The sequence below is a fragment of the Nymphaea colorata genome, chromosome 1, assembly GCF_008831285.2.
Source record: "Nymphaea colorata isolate Beijing-Zhang1983 chromosome 1, ASM883128v2, whole genome shotgun sequence".
NCBI lineage: Eukaryota > Viridiplantae > Streptophyta > Magnoliopsida > Nymphaeales > Nymphaeaceae > Nymphaea > Nymphaea colorata.
This window is the reverse complement of record NC_045138.2, coordinates 2441184-2462300: the sequence shown is the minus strand read 5'-3', so window position 1 is coordinate 2462300 and position 21117 is coordinate 2441184. Positions and strand designations below refer to the sequence as shown.

The 21117-nt window shown below is 37.8% G+C and overlaps 2 protein-coding genes across 20 annotated transcripts; both read right to left on the bottom strand.

Annotated features, from left to right (window-relative positions):
• Window positions 1–195: 195 nt before the first annotated feature.
• LOC116250220 (putative 12-oxophytodienoate reductase 11) lies at window positions 196–3346 on the bottom strand. The gene is made up of 5 exons (XM_031624069.2): window positions 3187–3346; window positions 2223–2363; window positions 1929–2059; window positions 1441–1602; window positions 196–1109 (listed from the first exon to the last, which is right to left on the bottom strand). The coding sequence occupies exons 1-5, from the start codon at window positions 3264–3266 to the stop codon at window positions 520–522; spliced, it is 1104 nt and encodes a 367-aa protein (XP_031479929.1). The 5' UTR covers window positions 3267–3346; the 3' UTR covers window positions 196–519.
• A 2995-nt stretch (window positions 3347–6341) lies between these two features.
• On the bottom strand, window positions 6342–17290 carry LOC116250197 (putative 12-oxophytodienoate reductase 11). Of its 19 annotated transcripts, none has more exons than XM_031623724.2 (10): window positions 17158–17290; window positions 16898–17038; window positions 16614–16744; window positions 15811–15975; window positions 13844–14357; window positions 10336–10476; window positions 10052–10182; window positions 9650–9814; window positions 7225–7513; window positions 6342–6683 (listed from the first exon to the last, which is right to left on the bottom strand). In XM_031623724.2, the coding sequence occupies exons 1-9, from the start codon at window positions 17235–17237 to the stop codon at window positions 7266–7268; spliced, it is 1716 nt and encodes a 571-aa protein (XP_031479584.1). In that variant the 5' UTR covers window positions 17238–17290; the 3' UTR covers window positions 6342–6683; window positions 7225–7265. The 19 variants fall into 19 exon arrangements, 17 of the variants coding, with proteins under 17 accessions (XP_031479584.1, XP_049933620.1, XP_031479603.1 ...); XR_004171353.2 differs by lacking the exon at window positions 6342–6683 and adding an exon at window positions 8410–9160 and having other exon boundaries at window positions 7375–7513; XM_050077663.1 differs by lacking the exon at window positions 9650–9814 and having other exon boundaries at window positions 6343–6683.
• Between the last annotated feature and the right edge of the window lie 3827 nt (window positions 17291–21117).

Here is a 21117-nt window from a genome sequence, read left to right as displayed (position 1 = left end):
TATATGGCTATTACAAAATTCGCATTCTGCAGGTGAGTTTTTTTCAGGAAAATCTTGGCGAGATTTTAAAAAAATAACTAAAAAAAATGTGAAAATGTATATCTGATAACTAAAAATTAGGGAAAAAAAATGTGAAAGAAAAACAAACAACATGAAGAAAACGCAAATAATACATGTAGTACCAAGTGTGTTTTAAATGGGTACTAAGTAGCCATTAATGAGACAAGAATGCTTTATACACAGCATAGTTTCTTACACAGTAATAGGAACTGAACTCATCTGTAACATTTCATGTGTTAGAATCTCCTTGAAACAGAGTAGAACATAAAAATTTGTAGGTAATAGTGCTCAAATTCACATGAACCTAATGACTCTATTATAACGACCTAACCCACTCCCACACTGGGCTCCGGTCTTTGAACCGATAGATCCCAACTTCCCCATAGCAACTCAGGTTTTGACAGAAAAAGATTACAAACTAGAACAACCAATCACTTCACAAAGAATCTGTAATACACTCTAGACCTCTTCAAGGAATGGATAATCAGTATACCCGATGACTGGATCTGAGGTGTAGAAGGTAGTCCTGTCGTACTTAGTGAGAGGGGCATCTAGCTCGAATCTCCGAGGCAGGTCTGGGTTTGCCAAGAATAGTCTACCAAATGCAACTAAATCTGCATAACCTTCAGCAATTGCTTTGTTACCATCTTCCTTTTTGTACCCACCAACAGCAATGAAAGTCCCTTTGAAGGCTTTCCTAAATGGAAGCAGACTATGTGGAGTTTGCAGTGTCTCCCCAGTTATGATCATCCTCGGTTCCACTACATGTGCATAGACAAGCCCGTACTTGTTCAGTGCTTCCATCATGTAGAGGCCGAGAGCTTCCGGATCTGAGTCTCCTGCATCTGCATGATCTAAAAAAGGTGAAAGCCTTACGCCAACCTTATCTGCTCCAACTTCTTGACAAACTGCTTCAACTACTTCAAGCACGAAGCGGCAACGATTCTCTAGACTGCCGCCATACTGATCTGTCCGGTCATTCACATTGTCCTTCATGAATTGTTCCAAGAGATATCCATGGGCTCCGTGGATCTCGATTCCATCAAAGCCTGCAGTTTGGTTATTTGATCAATGATCAGTATATGTTTCTAAAGGTACATGGATTCATAATTGGCTTATGTACTATATTCTAATTTAATATGGTGTATGTTACACATTCTAGTAACCTAGCAACATGAAATTGATCTAGTTATGTCGAAACAAGTAAACTCATGTATGAATTATACAAAATTGCAGTTAATAAATTTATTTGCAACATACTTGCATTATTTCAGAGATCATCAACTGGCACTACATACATACTCTCTCCCCTAGTACTATCAGAAAGAAAAAGAAACAAGAAAAAGTCAGAACACCGAGAGGATGTCTTATTAGGCTCACCAGCTTCAATCGCATTCCTGGCTGCAAGTCTGAAGTGATTGACAATTTCGGGGATTTCTTCTGTCTTCAGCCGACGAGGTGGAGAGAAGTCATCCATACCCGCCACACTCCTTGGTGGCTTATCAGTAGATGAAATTGGAGACTGTCCATTAGGCTGAAAGCCTATGAGTAACAAACATATTCCAGTAAGCTCGAATGTTGAACAGGACAATGTTATCTACTAGAAAAATATCATAATACATTGATAAAACTAACAGCTCGTTGGCCAGAACAAGAATGCGTCCTGTTCAAGAACATACATGGCCAAAGCCATTTCGGAAAAGCCAAATACCATGACATGCGAGTTTTAGCGGTCAAACCATAGAAAACATGTTGAAAAGCTTAGTCTCTGCTTTGCATGGTTGGATCATGCGAACAAGTGTTATCGACTTATTGTTTTAGCTACAGTAGCAAAGACACGAACAGGGGAACAAATGTTTGATAATTACCAGTGTTAGAAACTCTTCCAACATGCCAAATCTGGCAAAAGAATATACCACCCTTCTCATGAACAGCATTAACAATTGGCTTCCATGCCTCCACTTGTTCCTTCGTCCAAATTCCAGGTGTATCAGTATAGCTTCAGCGAACCCCAGATTTCGATGATTAATAAGAATCAAGTCAATGAACAATGACCATCACATGATTCAGCACCAGAAATTTGAAGAGAAACACGTCAAATTTAAAGCAAAATCAAAGAAGAACGTGAACCAAAAATTCCCCAAAAGAGAGATAGAATCTACCCTTGGGCAGTGTCTGAGACACCTGTAGCTTCACTGATCAGAAGGCCACCCTTTGTAGTTCTTTGGGAGTAATACAGGATTGCATGAGGCTGAGGCACATTCCCGTAGGATCTTTGTCTTGTCAATGGTGGTAGCACCACCCTGAAATTCATGAAAGATGTATATGTTATCTCTTTGAACATGCAGTCATTGCAAGGGAGAGCAAGAGAGAGGGAGAGATATTTTCTGGATCCCACCAAATGTAGCAGTGTCAACTGTAAACTGTCCTTGTTTTCAAGCTTTTCCAAACCCTCCCCTCTTTCTAGCAAACCCCCTACTAACAAGGACAACAGCATAAACGGCTACAATAACAACATATTAGTCTATCCACAGGCTTGTCCTGTTTTCAAGTAAAATTTTTCCTGTATGCTTATTTTCTGAAGCTCGTTTTAGAGAATAATCTGACTTTTTCTCCTTCGAATCACATAATCAAGTAGAATACGCCCATAATTTCTCTCCCCATCAACAGGCCCAAGAATTCTGCTTAGTACATCTACCCAACTCGAGGCATGAAAAAAATTGAACCCTTACCACTGCCAAATGAACAGTCAGACTTTCAATTCTGCCTACAAGCCAATGGTGAACATAATTGTTCGAGACTACGTAATGGTCCCAGTCTCATGGCTGCCCCCTTTTATGTTTTTCTTCTTCTTCTTCGATAAAAAGAAAAATCAACTGTGTTTTAGGATGAACTAAGGCAGAATTGCAGGTTTCAAGTAATTCAAATTTGGTTTGAAAATTTTCAGGTACCAACAAACTTGAAAAATGATCAGGTTGGATTCAAACAAAACACAATGGCAAACAATCAGGTCTTGAGTAATGTGGCGCGGTTCCCCTGTCACCTTCCTTCCAAATACATCGTGTATTCACGAAAAGGAAAAGAAAAAAAAAAAAAAAAGACAAGTCAGTAAATTACGAAGCCGACCTATGTGAAAGTGAGAATTTCCCCATCCGGTATGGAGTCAAGAGCGGTTGCTCTGATGATGGCAACGTTGCTGCGGCCATGGCTACCTCTCTGTCTCTCTCTCTCCTGTTTCTCTCACGACTATCTCACTGGAAATGGTCCGCATATGCAGATCGCAGTGGAGGCACTCCGATCCTTTTATAGCAAACCCGTCACAGTTACAGTCTTTATTAGACGTCAAAATACTACGCATGCTCGTTGCTCTCCCCAAAGTGATGCAACATTACGCCCAAGGGCATTTGCGACATTTTAGTGTATAAGAATATTTTTTAAATATTTTAAAAATAACTAAAATTTCACTAATGGCACTCTTAATTCGGTCATGCAACCCACAAAATAAATATTTATTTTTACATTGGCATTTTAGGATAATTTTTCTTATTTATATGTTGATGCCCCTTAAAAGTTTAAAATTTTTAACTAATGCATTTTTTTTCAAATCTCTGGTTGTCGATCTATTGTGTCTATGTTGCAAGAATTTCATCTCAATTCAGATACGAGTAAAAAAAAAAAAACTTATTGGATAAGTTGTAACTCCGCAAAAAAAATTGTGAGATACTTACTTACCGTATTTACATGAATTCAAAATAATCTGGGAATTGATATGAAGGCCTACTCAAAATGGGGTTTTATGTGAAAAACAAACTTAGGGTGTCAAATTATTCGCTTCCTTTTGAACACGCCTTTTTGGCCCCCATTTTTTGTAATAAATAAATAAATAAATAAAACATAGGGGGTTCGGCTATTCATTCTCATTTGAAAATGTTATTTTGTCAAAATTGAGTTTTTTATAAACCCAATTTCGGCAGCCTTACACTAATTTCGACAGTCACCCAAACATGCGTTGGACGGCGTTTTAGAAGCAAAACAAAACAATCCGGAGCCGAGCTACTCGAGCTCGACCCATTAAAGCTCGACTCGTGAACGAGTTCAAATCGAGTCATTTGCTTAACAAGTTGAGCTCGAGTTCATGAGTCAACTCGTTCAAATAATTGAGTTGAGTTCGAGCAAAACACGTAACTGTCGAGTTGAGCTCGAGCCTTAATCGAGTTTGTCAAGCCTTAATCAAGTCGATATATTCAAACGGGTTTACAAGTTTCTTGATCCTTAATCGAGTCAAGCTCAATCTCAACATGTAAAGATGAATGTCAATTCTATTCAAATGAGTTTGTCGAGCCTTAGTCGAGTCGAGCTCGAGCTCAACACGTAAGGATGAATATCAATTCTATTCAAACAAGTTTATCGAGCCTTAATCGAGTCGAGCTCGAGCTGCTTCCGTCGAGCTATTCTCGAGCTCGAGCGGATTCGAGCCGAGCTTGAGCTGACTGAACTCAGGCTCGTGTTCACCCCTAAAAACAATGTTTTGCTTCCAAAATGCTGGTTAAATTCTTAGAAATTGCGAGGCAGCCTCGCAACATCTTGCAAAAACAAATCATGGAAACTTTTGTCATCTATCTCATCTCCTCAATTGGTACTAAAGAAAAAAAAGGAAACAGTACTTGAGATTGGTTAGGAAACATGAATGTAGTCATCTAACTTTTTCAAGTACATGAAGCTGTGGGAAGAGAAATAAGGGATGGTTGTGGTCCTGTGGATGACAATGGTCAATACTCTTTAGGGTAGTTGACAATTTTTATTCCTTTTTTTGTTATTTTTAAATGTGAAAAGACAATATTGGTCATTTTATGATGCACTATCTTGCTTGAGATGGAAAAGGAATTTTTACATTTGTCACAATCCAAATCGGTAATCAACTGTAATTGTCATAAATTCTTAACCAGAAATAATGCCTCCAATGTCCACAAATTTAGGAATGGCTGCACTTGAGACACTTGTATGGAGGTGATTCACTACTGACCAACTGTGTCATAGTGATGTGCCCATACAATGCACGCATTAATGAAATGAGTGGCAAGCTGTATCTAAGTTTCAATGATGTGACCTTCAAATTCATGTAAGTACCTTTTGACTTTTTTTTTAACTTTTTTTATGTTGAGAACCCTTTAGAAAGCATGAGGATTAAACCTAGGTATCGGACCGGTCCGGCCCCATAAGAGTTGGGTTCGAGCTGGCCTGATGCCCAAAATCCGAGCTTGGCCCAGGTTTGATACCCAAAACATGAGCCCGGGCCCCGCCCAGATACAATAAAAAATTTATTTTTTTAAATATTAAAAAAATAATATAAAATATATTTTTAATAATAATATATATATTTAATAAAATAAAAATAATTTTTCGTCAGGCCGACCCAAGTCGGCCCGATACATCATATAGCTGGTTTTTTTGGGCTCGAGCCCGAGCCGAGTACCGGGTATCCGTTGGGTACCATACCCCATGCCCAAGTCTATTGAGGATTATAAAAATCCAACCTGTAAAGTTGTCAATTAGGTAGCAATCTACCATAGGCGAAGCCACCCCTATTTCCCTTACTCATGTCAATATAACTTATTTGGATTAGATATCTGACCGAACGTTTTCCAAAAGTTTTGGATATAGAAAAAATAATAAATTTTTATTAAGAAATAAGATCGAATTTAGATTTAAGAAATAACATCTAATCAGATTCAGACATACATAAATATCTTATTGTATTCAGATACTAATTCAGATCAAATTTATATTTAAACAAATATTGTATATTTAATGCTCTTACATTTTTTAAAACAGCCAAATTCGATTCAAAATTCGGATTTGGATTCAAATGTGAATGTAAAAATCAGAATCGGATCGGATTTTCAGATTATAATATCGGATTTTGGATATATATTAAGATTCATATATGACTTTCCTAATTTGTTTGTATTTGAATCCAAAGATGTGAATATCTGAAAAAAAAAAAATCTAGGGTTAAGGATACATCGGATTCAAATCTGATTAACATCCTTACTTGCATCGAAGTCCAAGACTGCTTCGGAACCTCAGGCAAAGCTGTCAGTTGAGCTGATTGTGAATCAGCTGATTTTTTTTTAATCATTTTAAAAGTCATAAAGAAAATCTTAGAATAATTTTTAAAAATAGTTGAAGTTTAGGCACGACATTGTTGAATTGGTGCTTATCAATTCAATTCGAATCACCCAATGCCGGTTCTGGCCGAACAGGAAAACACTGTTTCAAAGAAATGGTACTTGTCATAACTTCACAGTTTTATCACTTGTATGGAGGTGATTTGCTCCTCACAGTAATACCACCTTCAAGTTCATGAAAGTGCTTTTTGACTCGACTCATCTCATGTTTAGTTCTCCAAAACCTTTTTGTACAAGTTGGACTTATGAATCAAGTTCCCAGCGGATTACTGCTACTTACAAGAATCAAGGCATGATCAACGGCATGAATCAGCAGCAGTTATAGACTCACTTCTTGCTTTCCTTAGTTGATATCATCGGTTTGATTCAATGGTGTTGTTGGCGCATTTTCATGAACATTTGATCACAGCTTAACAGATGCCAACGTTTCAAGGCCTGCCAGTTTGACGTTAGCATCAAATAGAGTGCTTCATAACGGAACAGAAGTGCAGGAAGTAAGTATAATTAGAGTTTTTTTTTTTCCTATAATCTTAAACAGAAGAAAGACAACGCAGATCTACTTGAATGTGTTTGTGACCAGCTCTCGAAACATAATTGTGGTTGTAAAAACCATATTCTGATCATATTCAGCATAGAATGGACTTATAACTAATGATTCAACAGATTATAAATCAAGCTAATTGTTTCCCCCCAGTGAAGAAATAGATCTGCTAGTTTTTTTTATTCAGGAGTCAATGTAATGTGCTTGATTTGATATCAAGGGTCTATTTTAAATTCAAGCTACCTGATTTCATTCTTTCATGAATTCATGATGCAATGCAACTGTTCTTTTATCAAAAATTTGAGGGTGGTGCATCTCATATTCACAAGAACCTAATTACCGTTTGTAAATTCATCGTCTCCAGAATTGAAGCAGGCCATGAAGTGGGTTAATATCTGTTAGACCAAATGTAAGATTAAATCATATGTCATGCACCTCGAAGTTCTGCAGCTTCTGCCAGCAACTCTATCCCCACATCAGGCTGTTGGTATGACAAACTGGAGAAGTTTCAGCATCTCTACATACAAAATGAATTTGTATGGGTTCAAATCATCAATAGCCACTTTATATCCACCTTCAACTATTTTCAACAAAGCAGAATTCTGCTCCAGTACACTTGTTATGAGTATCTCGTGCCAGCATAGAGTACTAGCCACCACCAATGCCAGTATATTAAAAGAATCAGCACCCACATGTTGGCCATGACAAGCATCACCTTCTCTAGCTTTAACAACATTAATGGAAATTTTATTAGTGAAGAGATAAAATATTGGCCATAACCATTAAAATTTCACATCTATATCATCAAACTGAAGAACACCGGAGGTTAAATAGATTGCCAGTGTTCTATCCGATGGAGCAACCAATCCAATTTCATGAGAGAGAAAGCTTCAGTTCATTTTATTCCTCTTGAGGTCTAGTTCCTGAAAAAAAGATCCAGGAAATCATACTTTTTTTCTGTAAACAAACAATAAGAGATCCATCTGACTGACTAAAAGGTTGGACCTAAGACCAGGTTGAAGAAGGTGAAGAGCTCGATATCTCAGGTGCAACTAGGCATATGGCAAGAGTCTGTCGGTTCTCAGCTTGCTTATGCCTGAACCAGAAAGAGAGAAGGGAGAAGGTGTAATCCTGTCCAGACAACAAAATACAGAAGACTTCAACCCAAACTTTTCTAAAAGCCATAGGCAGAAAGAAAACTTGTCCATATCAGAAATGCAACATCCAAAGCTCGGTTGCAAACAGAACTACAGACAAATGCCACAGAGGCTGCAGATAGGAACATCTTTAATGTGAGGAACTCAACTACAAGTTCTTTTGATGAGCTCCATGGAACACAATGGCATATGTATCGCCCATACATATTATCAGATGTAAGTCTAGATTAAATTTAATAAGACCTTCATGCCTTTCTCTTCAATATAAAACCAAGTTCATGTGATTTAATGCCAAGTCTAAATGGTAATCTTCAACAAGAAGCACAACGACCTTTCTTAAAAATGTCAAGTTGTCCTCAATCTCTTAGGCTTGCCTTAATTTCATTGAAACATAAAAACACAAATTACATGAGACTCAAGAAAACATCAATACATATCAAAATAAAGGTCTGCAGTTGTGTACCTCCAGGGCCCTAAATACAGCATAAATCGGTCCTGATCATACCCAGATCCAAACGAATGCATGTCCTTTCATGGAAGTCCCAATCTTTTGTCAGGACTAGGCTCCACAATGTGTGCATACACACACCTCCCCTATAACTTTGTTTGATGAACATGTAGAGTCTAGGCCTCTTCAAGAAATGGATAATCAGTATACCCGATGGCTGGATCTGATATAGAGAAGGTAGACCGGTTGTACTTATTGAGAGGGGCATCTAGCTCGAATCTCCGAGGCAGGTCTGGGTTTGCCAAGAACAGTCTACCAAATGCAACTAAATCTGCATAACCTTCAGCAATTGCTTTGTTTCCATCTTCCTTAGTATACCCTCCAACAGCAATAAAAGTCCCCTTGAAGGCTTTCCTAAATGGAAACAGACTATGTGGAGTTTCAGATCTCTCCCCAGGAGTGACCATCCTCGGTTCCACTATATGTGCATAGGCAAGCCCATACTTGTTCAATGCTTTCATCATGTAGAACCCAAGAGCTTCCGGATCTGAGTCTCCTGAATCTAAATAATCTGCAAAAGGTGAAAGCCTTATGCCAACTTTATCTGCTCCAATTTCTTGACAAATGGCTTCAACTATTTCTAGCACACAACGGCACCGATTCTCTAGACTGCCTCCATACTGATCTGTCCGATCATTCACATTGTCCTTCATGAACTGGTCCAACAGATATCCATGGGCTCCATGGATTTCAACTCCATCAAAGCCTGCAGTTTGTTTATTGATCAATAGTCACTATGTGTTTCTATGGGGCCATTTATGAACACTAACTGTTACCATTCCATGAATGTATCCCAAGAATGGGGCAGATTCATGGAACACTTTAAAATGTGTTCAATGAATTTACCCCAAATTTTGGAACACACATGGGACAGTAACATACTGTTGCTATTCCCAAACGGCCCCCTTACATACAAGAATACATAATTGCTTATGTATCAGAAAATTTTATATGGTTCTTTGTCGCTCATTGAAGTGACCTAACAACACGAAACTGACTTATTTAAGTGCAATGAAGTAAACTAGAAATGAATTGTACAAAAGTGTATTTGATAACTTTTTTTGTCCAATATACTTGGATTAATTTGGTGATTATCAATTGGCACTACCTACCCCACTCTTTCTCCAACTACTATCAAACAGCAGAAAAAACAACAAAAGGTCAAAACAAAGAGAACACGCCATATTTGGCTCACCAGCTTCAATAGCATTCCTGGCGGCTAGTCTAAAGTGGTCGACAATTTCAGGGATTTCTTCAGCCTTTAGCCGACGAGGTGGAGAGAACTCTGATGCATCCAATTGGTTACTCCTTGGGGGCTTATCAGTAGATGAAATTGGAGACTGACCATTAGGCTGAAAGCCTATGAGTAATAAGCATATTCCAGTAAGTCAGAATGTTGGAAACGACAACGATCAGACATTTCCACCAATCGAAAGGACATCAATTAGATATTATGAAATGTGAGTCACCAGCCAATCCATGGTAAACATGTTCAGAAGATTAGACTCTGCTTTACATGGCTGGATTATGCAAAAGTGTAGCAGTTGTGGGTAAGTACCAAACAAAACGCACAGGGGAAAAAGTTTTCCATAAGTACCAGTGTTAGAGATTCTTCCAACATGCCAAATCTGGCAAAAGAACATACCACCTTTCTCGTGAACAGCATTAACAATTGGCTTCCATGCCTCTATTTGCTCCTTTGTCCAGATTCCTGGTGTATCAGGATAGCTTCAGCGAACACCAGATTTTGATGATTAATGAGAATCAACTCAGTCAACAATTGCCATAACATGATTCAGTACCAGAAAATTGAAGAGATGCATAACAAAGTTAAAGCAAAGGCCAAAGAAGAATGTACACAAAAAAAGCACAAAATTATACCCTTGGGCAGTGTCTGAAACACCTGTGGCTTCACTGATTAGAAGGCCACCCTTCGTAGTTCTTTGGGAGTAATACAGGATTGCATGAGGCTGAGGCACATTCCCGTAGGATCTTTGTCTTGTCAATGGTGCTAGCACCACCCTGAAATTCATGAAAGATGTTCATGTCAGCTCTTTGCACATGCACTCATTTCAAAAGAAACAGAGAGAGAGAATCAGTATATCGAGTACAGTTCCCCTACCCTCTTCTGCAGCATCATATTCAATAGAAGAGAAGAGAAAACAAAAAGACGCGAATTTACGAAACTGAACCTATGAGAAAGCGAGAACTTCCCCCCCTGGTATGGAGTCAGGAGTGGTTGCTGTGTTGGTGCAGCCATGGCTTCCCTCCACTCCCTCTCCGTCTCAATCTCTCGTTTCTCTGGCTACTCCCTCACTACCAACATAAGGAAGGGCCTGCAGACGGCAGGGACGAACCTTCAATCCATTTTATGGCAAACCTAGTGACATATGGTCTTCTGAGAATCCTTCTATAAGGTGGTATCGCTTCATTTTGAGATGAAAGGAAACAGAGAGTTGTTGGGGTTTTACCTACGCTTGATTATCAAAATCTGAAGGTATCTTCGCCACTCTTTTCCGTTATTTCATTACTTTCATACTTCTATTTCATTTAATTTCATGGATACTTGGAAAAATCAACCCGCTTCTTAGTTTTTGCCTCACCTATGACAAAGTTTTACCCATCTTCAGTGGATGAGTTATATCAACCTCCATTCGATCCATCTAAACTGATATTTTGGGGACAGTTGAGAGAGAGAAAGCGAGAGGGAACACACACAAAGATTACGTGGTTCAGCTGTTTGGCCTACATCCACGGTAGAATGCTTTCTCATGGGTTGAATTGGATTCCTATGTTCAAGTGTCCAACTTGGTAGTAATAGTATGAGCAATTTGGAAAAAAAAAATGTTGAAATTAAAAGAAGAAAAAAATCAGTCAATCAAAGTCAAAATAAATAACATAAACTTTTGTTTATTTCTAAAGTAAATTATCTTCTGTTCATAGCTTATCCAATTTCTTATTTCCCAGTGGGCCTTTTTCTTCATAAGCTCAGGAATCTGACGCTCATGGCTGAGATTAGAACTTTAATGGCGTAGCTTCTCTCCGTCTTTCTTTTAAGGGGAAACAAGGTACTAAACCGCATAAGTATGATTAATTTAAGACTTTTGAGTTAAATAGTTCTGTTACATCATCTGGTATAAGTCTTACCAACTTAAAAAAAAATGTCGCTAGGTCTTCCTAAGGTGGAAAATAAATTAAGATTAGCTAGAAATTTGATAGCTTCTTATTTGGATGACATGGTGTGCGTTCAGTGATGTGGCAAAGGATCCAAGGTAAAATCTATGGATCATCGACCTACGGATCCTAGATCAAACCTAGATCCACACTTAAGATCCTCATTTTACTTCTTTGCAGTGGAAAAAGGTCGGATTTATGATCTGAGGGGCGAGGGTTTAATCTTAAATCTGGAGTTTCCAAATCCTAAAGATCTCAAATTTGAGGCTATCAAAGACCCCCCAACTCTTTCATCAATTAGAGGCAAAGCAATTGCAAACCAACTATGGTGAAACGATATCTAATATGGATCAATTATAGATTACTTTCTCTCTCTCTCTCTCTCTCTCTGTACCCAACTAGGAAAGTCGGTTATGGGTCGTTTGGAAGAAGGAACATTATGTGAGTGTCCTATAAATCTTATCGTTTAAACAAAAATACATGTTTAAGGGAATATTATCCAAATGCGCTCTCAAAAGTTGAACGGTGATCTATTATTTGTCCAAACCAGTGTTGTTAAGTGTGTGTACACTGAGGCGCCTCGGCTCTTTCCAGTGCACATCTTGTATTTCCACATGCACCCATTTCAAAAGAGAGAGAGAGAGAGAGAACACAACAACAGTATATCAAATACAATTCCCCTACGAGGGCCGGAGATCAGGATCACTACTCCATGGTCAATTGAGAATTTGTTAATTATACATTTAGTGCCTTGTGGAAAAAAAACTCTGGCTCCACCTTTGTCCCCTATCAAAAAGAGAAAACAAAGAAAGTTGTTAGGGTTTTACCTACACTTGATTATCAAAATCTGATCTCCTTTTGTGTGTATGTGTTTATAGAGAGAGGTATCTTCGCCACTCTTTTTTGTTATTTCATTTACTTATTACTGTTATTCCATTTATTTCATAGATACTTGGAAAAATCAACCTGTGTCTTAGACGATTAAGTTTTACCCATTTTCAGTGGATGAGTTATACCATCCTATATTTTTTTGTCAAAATCTAGTGCATATACATATACAAATGCTTTCTCATGAGTGGATTTGGATTCCTATCTTCAGTGTCCAACTTGGTAGCATGGGCGTATATATAAGCATATAATAGATACATACCATTTTCTTTTTTTTCTTTTTTTTTTCTTTAGGGTGGGTGGAGCTAAATAGCACAAGTATCAACCCTAATGAGCGGGGTTTCACATCGACCAGCAAAAGGCCAAAGCCTCTACCCAACCCTTTACTTTCTTAGAGTACAGGGCATGCTTTCGGTGGCTCAAGATTCTGCTTCCCATCGTGCTTCAGCTTGCACGTCGCTCTCCTTTCTTTCTTGAGTTTTAAACGGTAAGTTTTTCTTAGTTATAGTACCAACAAGTTTGAAAAGATTTAGACAAATAAGAGGAAAATACGATAAATTTTAAAAAGAAAAACTAAAATGATGGGAAATAAAATAAGTGAGAAACTAATAACACAAACATCAAAAAATAAGTAAATTTGCAATAAACAAAAATAAAAAAATAAAAAAACTGTTTGGCATTAAAAAACATGAACAAAATGGAAAAAACACCAAAAAATGCATTTTTTTACTTTTTTTTCGTTTGTAATGTTTAAAAAAAAACACACATTTTGAAGCTTTAAATGGAAATTTCATTTATCCCATTTTTTCCCAAAAAAAAAAAACACATTACAAATTACATGGGACTCAAGAGAACATAAGTACATAACAAAACAACAGGCCTGCAGTTGTGTGCATGGAGGGCCCTAAAACAGTTTAAACTTAAATACAGCTGGATCAAGCCGGATCATACCCAGATCCAAAACCAATACATGTCCTTTCATGGAAGTCCTATTCTCTTGTCAGGACTTGCCTGCACAGTGCGTGGATAGACACACACCTCCTCCCCTACAACTTTGTCTGAAGAACATGTATAGACACTAGCGGAGCCAGAAATTTTGACTGGTGTGGACACTAATTCAATATGTTCTATACTTTTAGCGGGCACTTATATATATCAAATTGCTAATGTAAAAACAAATAAACTTTGTGAAGCTGGTGTGGGCAGTTGCCCACACCAGTCACCATGTGGCTCTGCCACTGTGTATAAAGTCTATGCCTCTTCAAGGAACGGATAATCAGTATACCCAACAACTGGATCTGATGTATAGAAGGTAGATCTATCATACTTGTTGAGAGCAGCATCTAGCTCGAATCTTCGAGGCAGATCTGGATTTGCCAAGAACAGTCTACCAAATGCAACTAGATCTGCATGGCCTTCAGCAATTGCTCTGTCTCCATCTTCCTTACTGTATCCTCCCGCAGCAATGAAAGTCCCTTCGAAGGCTTTCCTCAATGGAAACAGACTGTGTGGAGTTTCTGATGGATCTCCTGGAGTGACCATCCTCGGCTCCACCAGATGTGCATAGGCAAGCCCATACTTGTTCAGTGCTTTCATCATGTAAAGCCCGAGAGCCTTCGGATCTGAGTCTCCTGAATCTAAATAATCTGCAAATGGTGAAAGCCTTATGCCAACTTTGTCTGCTCCAATTTCTTGACAAATGGCTTCGACTACTTCTAGCGCGAAGCGGCACCGATTCTCCAGACTGCCTCCATATTCATCTCCCCGATCATTCACCATGTCCTTCATGAACTGGTCCAACAGATATCCATGAGCTCCGTGGATCTCAATTCCATCAAAGCCTGCAGTTTTGGTTATTTGATCATTGATCAGTTTGTGTTTCTAAACGGTCTTTTGAGAATGTTCATGAGTGTGCCCTAAAAATTGCCACCGATTTAGTTTCTTGCTTTTATAAATCTATTCTATATTTTAGAGCAGATGCGTGAAACAATAACACCAAACGGCCCTTAGAAGTAGTTTGCCAACAGAGACACTTTGTGAGTGTTCTATAAATATGTTTCAAAGATTGAAACAAGTTCATGAAACAATAGTTTTAGTGTATGATAAATCTGTCTTATTCTTTGGGGTATATTCATGAGACACTCACAAAGTATTTCTGTTGTCTTATGGGTCATTTGGCCGTAGAAACATTCTTTTAGTGTCTCATAAATCTGCCTCAAAAATTGAATCTGCCCCAATCTTTGAACAAATTCATGAAAGATTGGTCATAGTGTTTTATGAATTTGTCTCAACCTTTAGACAAATTCATGGGACATTCAATGTCTTGCTGCCAAATGGCCTCTTACCTACAAAGATACATAATTTCTTATGTATCAACTAATTGTATGTGGTGCTCATTACCCAATTGAAGTGACCTAATAACACATTAAGTGGAATGAAGTCAGCCATAAATGAATTAGACAAAAAATGCAGTTGATAACTTTTTTTTCCAATTTATTTGTATTAATTTGGAGATTAATAATTAGAAAATTATTAATCAAAATACCCTTAAAAGAAAAAAAAAGGAACATTTTTAAAAAGACAAAAAGGGGTTATGGAAAAAAGTTAAAAATCTAAAATGTATATTTCTTTGCAAAAAAAATGTAAAATACCCTAACCCTCTTTCTTTTTTCCTTGGTGTATATTTGTTGCGTGCACACCAATCCACTCTACCAACTCTTTCCTCTTATTACTATTTAAAAGAAGAAGAAACAATAAAAGGTCGGGACCACTTTCTTTTTTCCTTGGTGTATATTTGTTGCATCCAGTCGACTCTACTCACTCTTTCCTCCAATTACTATTCAAAAGAAGAAGAACCAATAAAAGGTCGGGACCACTTTCTTTTTTCCTTGGTGTTTCTTTGTTGTGTGCACACCTCAGTCCACTCTTTCCTCCGATTACTATTCAAAAGAAGAAGAACCAATAAAAGGTCGGGACTACTTTCTTTTTTCCTTGGTGTATATTTGTTGTGTGCACACTCCAATCGACTTTACTTCCTCTTTCCTCCAATTACTATTCAAAAGAAGAAGAACCAATAAAAGGTCGGGACCACTTTCTTTTCCTTGGTGTATCTTTGTTGTGTGCACACTCCAGTCCACTCTTTCCTCCGATTACTATTCAAAAGAAGAAGAACCAATAAAAGGTGGGGACCACTTTCTTTTTTTCTTGGTGTATCTTTGTTGCGTGCACACCCCAATCCACTCTTTCCTCCAATTACTATTCAAAAGAAGAAGAACCAATAAAAGGTTGGCTCACCAGCTTCAATAGCATTCATGGCAGCAAGTCTCAAGTCATTGACAATTTGAGGGATTTCTTCTGTCCTTAGCCGACGAGGTGGGGAGAACTCTGATGCACCCAATGGATCACTTGTTGGTGGCTTATCAGTAGATGAGATTGGAGACTGCCCATTAGGCTGAAAGCCTATCAATAATAAGCATATTCCGGTGAGTCACACATTTCCACCCATCAGAAACACTTAAATGAGATATCATCACATGTGAGTCACAATAATTTCAATATATCTTATTTGAATCGGATATTCGATTGAACCGTTCCCAAAAAAAAAAATAGATACCAAAAAAAATCAATACTTGATTAAGAAATTGAATCAGATCGAATTCGGATTTAAGAAATGGTATCCGATCGAAATTGGATTTCGATATATATAAGCATGATACAGATTCAGATCAGAATTATTTTTAAACAAATATCTTATATCTAATGGTCTTACATTTTAAAAATCAGACAAATTCAGTTCAAAATTTGAATTTAAATTCGGAAACGAATTATTTAAATTGGATTCAAATTAAGAAATCAGACTTTGGATTCGGATTTAGATATGATTTTTCTTTGCTCATATGTGAATCCCAATTGAAATTTGAATATGTGGATATCCGAAAAAACAGATGTATTTTTTAAGGCATATCCAATTCAAACCAGATCCGTTTGCTAAACATATTCAAAACATTAATCTCTGGTTTGCATAACTGGATTGTGCAGAAGTTATGGGTAAAGTAATCAAAACACACGCATAAGGGGAAAAAAAATTGGTTTAGTACCGTAGTTAGAAACTCTTCCAGCATGCCAAATCTGGCAAAAGAATATACCGCCCTTCTCATGAACAGCATTAACGATTGGCTTCCATGCCTCTACTTGCTCCTTTGTCCAAATTCCAGGTGTATCAGGATAGCTTCAGTGGCCGCCAGATTTTGAAGATTAATAAGAATCAAATCAGTGAGGAATTATGATAAGATGATTCAGTACCAGAAAACTGGAGAGACCGATGACAAAGCTAAAGCAAAAGCCAAAGAAGAACGTGCACCAAAAAAAGATAGAACTCTACCCTTGGGCAGTGTCTGAAACACCTGTGGCTTCACTGATCAGAAGGCCACCCTTTGTAGTTCTTTGGGAATAATACAGGATTGCGTGAGGCTGAGGCACATTCCCATAGGATCTTTGTCTTGTCAATGGCGCTAACACCACCCTGAAATTCATGGAAGAAGTGCATGTCATCTCTTTGCAGATGCAACCGTTGAGAGAGCGAGAGGGAGAGAGTATACTCAAGAGAAGAGAAAACAAAAGCACGAATTTACGAAACTGAACCTATGAGAAAGAGAGAACTTTCCCATCTGGTATGGAGTCAGGAGTGGTTGCTCTGTCGGTGCAGCAGCCATGGCTGCCATCCCCTCTCTCTCTCTCTTGTTTCTCTCACTACTACCAACGTAAGTAAGCGCGCGCACACAGGCGGCAGGGACGAACCTTCAATCCATTTTATAGCAAACCTCGTGACAAATGGTTTTTTGAGATAAATTATTGAATAAAATTTGTATTCTTAAGTTTTTTCGCTTTTTTTATTTTTCATTTTGTCATTATGAAAAAAAAAATCTATCAAATAAAAGCATTTTCTAATCGTATTGGCGCATGAAATTTTTTATGTACATAATTAGATGTGAACCCATAAAACCGGTTTGGGCAAGAAAATTCTGGAGATGGAGGAGGATGTTTTCGGTAATTAGCTGGTTATATGCACGGTCTTGTGCATAATGTCCATATAATTTCCATAATACCTCAGTTTATAAAAGGGATTATCTTTTTGTATAAGCAGAAAATATATAATGTGAAAGATAAAAGATCAACAAAGATATTTCTTTTTTAAAATCAAATTATCTCAACCACAGGAAATCAGGTTTTTAAACGTTAGATTTTTGTTTCAAATTTTGGATGGGTGTTATCCAAATACCCTCTCAAAATTGAACAGTGATTTGTTATTTGTTCAAATATTAGTCGTTTTTTATTAATTATGAAGGCACATGAACCTTTAGATACAATGAAATAGTGAAGATGAAATGTTTGTAATTCAACCTTCGATATTTAAACGTGAACCTTCTTTCTTTTGATTTTTGTTATTAGACTTTTAATAGAGAGCATTTTATTAGAGATGTTAATGAATCGAATTCGAAGTACATATATATCTAATTTTTTTTTCATATTCTTATATTTTGACTTGAACTTATAGTCAAATAAGAAAAAAGAAAAATTATATCTGAAATCTGATTTCACAACGAATCTAATTTGCATCCAACTTTTAGATGCAAATTCAAATCTGAATTGGAATTTTGTATTAAATTTAGAAGCAATCTTATCATCATATAGTGATATATAGTAGCTTTTCTGTCCTCTGGAATTGCATTCAATAGATTTAAAATCCCTTTCTGGTTAAGAGTCTATTCAGAAGCTAACTTTCTGGCCTGATATCTCAAAAAAGCACCGCTTCTTCTTCTGCTACCAAACCTTTCATACTTGAAAAGTAAAAAATATCGAAAGTAAATTTCATGGTTAAGATCCGTATAGAACGTCGCTTTTCAGTTTTTGTTTGATAAAGTGTGTTCTCTCTCTTCCTGCTTACAGCCTTTGGATACTTTGACACTTCTACTGTATCTAACCATGGTTAATCTTCCTGAAATCTCCAGCCATCAGTTTTAGTCGAGAGTTAGGTGCCACAATGTCTTTTCAAAGGGCACGGAACTTGAACAATATCCGGCAAAAGATCGGTCTCTCGATGTAAATTTCAATGGGGTGCCGTAGGTGGTACGCATTCAACCTGTGGATGGCATCACAGAACGGTAAAAAACGGGAAGAGGAGTTCTCAGAAAGCAATCTCCAGCTAACACGAGATTCATCTGCCTCTCTTGAGGGAGATGAAGAGGATTTCAATCCCCACTAAGTCATTTGACATATGGTACTGCCAGTCATTTGCCTGACCTCAGGTCGCTTATCAAATAAAAGAAAACAAAATAATTAGGACGATCATTTGATTCTGGACTCTTTCCAGTGCATGTTCATACCAAATGGTGCATACACCGCCCAGGAATTCATGAAGATGTATGAGAGAGAAGGAGAGAGAGAAAGAACAGAAAGAAAGCTTCAATTTGTTTTATTCATCTTGAAAGTTGGAGGGGATGCACATGAAAGCTTCCATAGAACCTCGTGGAGGAAGTTCTATGGAAAAACATGGCAAAAATTCGATGGCTCAAAGAAGAAGAGAAGAATAACAAATTTGTTCAGGTCATGGCTAAAGGTAGGAATTCAAGAAATCATATTGTTAAAATGAAAGTAGGGAATCAGGTTGTTGAAGAGCAGGATGGTATCTTGCAAGCCTCCCATGAGTATTTTGAATCATTCTACAATGACAACAGAGCTTCCAGTGATATGATAATACTATAGAAGAGAGGCCGAAAGTATTGAGGGAGGAAAATGAATTCCTTATGAGGCCGACTTTGAATAAAGAAAGGGCAGGTAGGATCATATGGTTTCCCGAACTATTTTTTTCAAGAATGTTGGGTATGTTGGTCTAGAATCTAATGAGGACTTTAGACTTATAACATTTCTATGCAACTCGATTTATAAGATCCACTCTAAGGTAATGGTGAACAGATTGCAAGGTATTCTTGTGTATGTCATTGGTAGCTCTCATGGAGCATTCATCAAAAATAGGATCATTCATGATCAAAGTGCTGGCAAATGTGATGGTGGATAGGCTAAATAGAAGCAAGCAAGAAGCTTTTTGCTTGAAAGTTGACCTGTGTATGACAGGTCTCATGGTCCTTTGTTAAAGCTAGTATTCCACAGTCGATGGATTGATCTATTGATACAGTATGTTGGTACAGTCTCATATGCAGTCTTGATAAACGGTGTAGAAGGAAGAAGATGCAATACCCTTAGGGGCCTTCGGCAGAGGGATCCTCTATCTCCAAACCTGTCTATCTTAATCATGGAAGTCTTTGTAAGAGGTTTGAAAGGAAAAATGAAGTCTCGGGAGCTCATTCTTCCTTCCCCATCAAAAAACTTCCCCGTACTGACTCTTTTTTGTTTGCTGATAAGATTTCTTTCAGCATAGCTTCAATAATGAAGTCTGTGGCAGGCATCAAGAGTGTCCAATTTTTAGCTTAAATGTTTATGTGAGAGTGGGATATATTATTGGGGTATTAAGAGTGTTACTTCTAACAAGCATAGAAAGAGGGAGGATTAATGTACCTCTAGCTGGATGATGATGTAGAGGACAAGAGCAGTCGTAGGGCGTAAGTCTTGGGAGGGGGAACGTAGGCAGCTTGCCCACGCAACCGACAGCGGTGGTGGTGGCTGTGCATGCAGCAGTGGAGGAGAAGATTCTGTGTCGTCTCTGCAGTCGATTCTTAATCAATGTGACGCTTCCTGTCCGCACTGACAACTCCGTCCATTACCCTCTCTCCGTCTGTTGTCATTTCCTCTGATTTGCATGTGTTTTGCGTGTCCCCACTTCTGCACCGAACCCTTGACTTCTTCTGTTTCTGTGGTGAACACCAGAAGCAGGGACCGGTGAAGTGGATCATCACAAGCCAAGCCAACAACTAGAATTGTTGTACACGAAGGCTGTGCTTATCGGATCAAAACTCAGATTCAGATTTGATATGATAGACATTGCTGTTGACTTGAATCGGCTGAAAGTGATGGTGAAATTCATGTAAAGGCTACGTTCGACCACTTGTCTGGATGTGATATGCTCCTGCACAATTATGTCACAGTGATGAGACCAATCCGAAAATAGTTTTTGACCTTTTTCATATGGTAACAACTTGAGGGGACTCACCTTGGATTTTTAATTCAAGAAAATATTTGTGCTCTTAAAATTATTACATGATGATACCAATTTGGACTTACAAGTATCAAGGCACGATTTACAAATGATCGTGAATGACACAAACCAGTAGCAGTTGTAGAATCACTTCTTGACTGGCTTTTCAGAGATTGAGTTGCATGCAACAAGTATAAACCAAAAGGGAGATGAAACATTTTCAAAATTTTTTATGAAGTAGTGGATATTTTAGACTTTTTTTTTACAATCCTTTTTTTACCCCTTTCAAAAGTTTCTTTTTATTTAATAGGGACATTTTTGTCATCGCACACCCCTGTGCATGAATGCACATAACCAAGTTTGCTTTTTTCATGCCAAATGGCGCTAACACCAACCCGAATTTCATGAAAGGAGTATATGAGAGAGAGAAAGAGAGAGCTTCAATTTGTTTC

Bases quoted from the DNA above. Each gene is read 5' to 3' on its own strand.
- LOC116250220 (XM_031624069.2), bottom strand. From the start codon at position 3,266: ATGGCCGCAGCAACGTTGCCATCATCAGAGCAACCGCTCTTGACTCCA. The intron at 2,060-2,222 runs GTAGATTCTATC...GGTTCGCTGAAG, and splicing joins GTCTCAGACACTGCCCAAGG to CTATACTGATACACCTGGAA. The intron at 1,603-1,928 runs GTAATTATCAAA...TGTTACTCATAG, and splicing joins TGGAAGAGTTTCTAACACTG to GCTTTCAGCCTAATGGACAG.
- LOC116250197 (XM_031623686.2), bottom strand. From the start codon at position 17,237: ATGGCAGCCATGGCTGCTGCACCGACAGAGCAACCACTCCTGACTCCA. The intron at 17,039-17,157 runs GTTCAGTTTCGT...CATGAATTTCAG, and splicing joins AAGTTCTCTCTTTCTCATAG to GGTGGTGTTAGCGCCATTGA. The intron at 10,477-13,843 runs GTATGATAGATC...CATGAATTTCAG, and splicing joins CTAGATGCTGCTCTCAACAA to GGTGGTGCTAGCACCATTGA.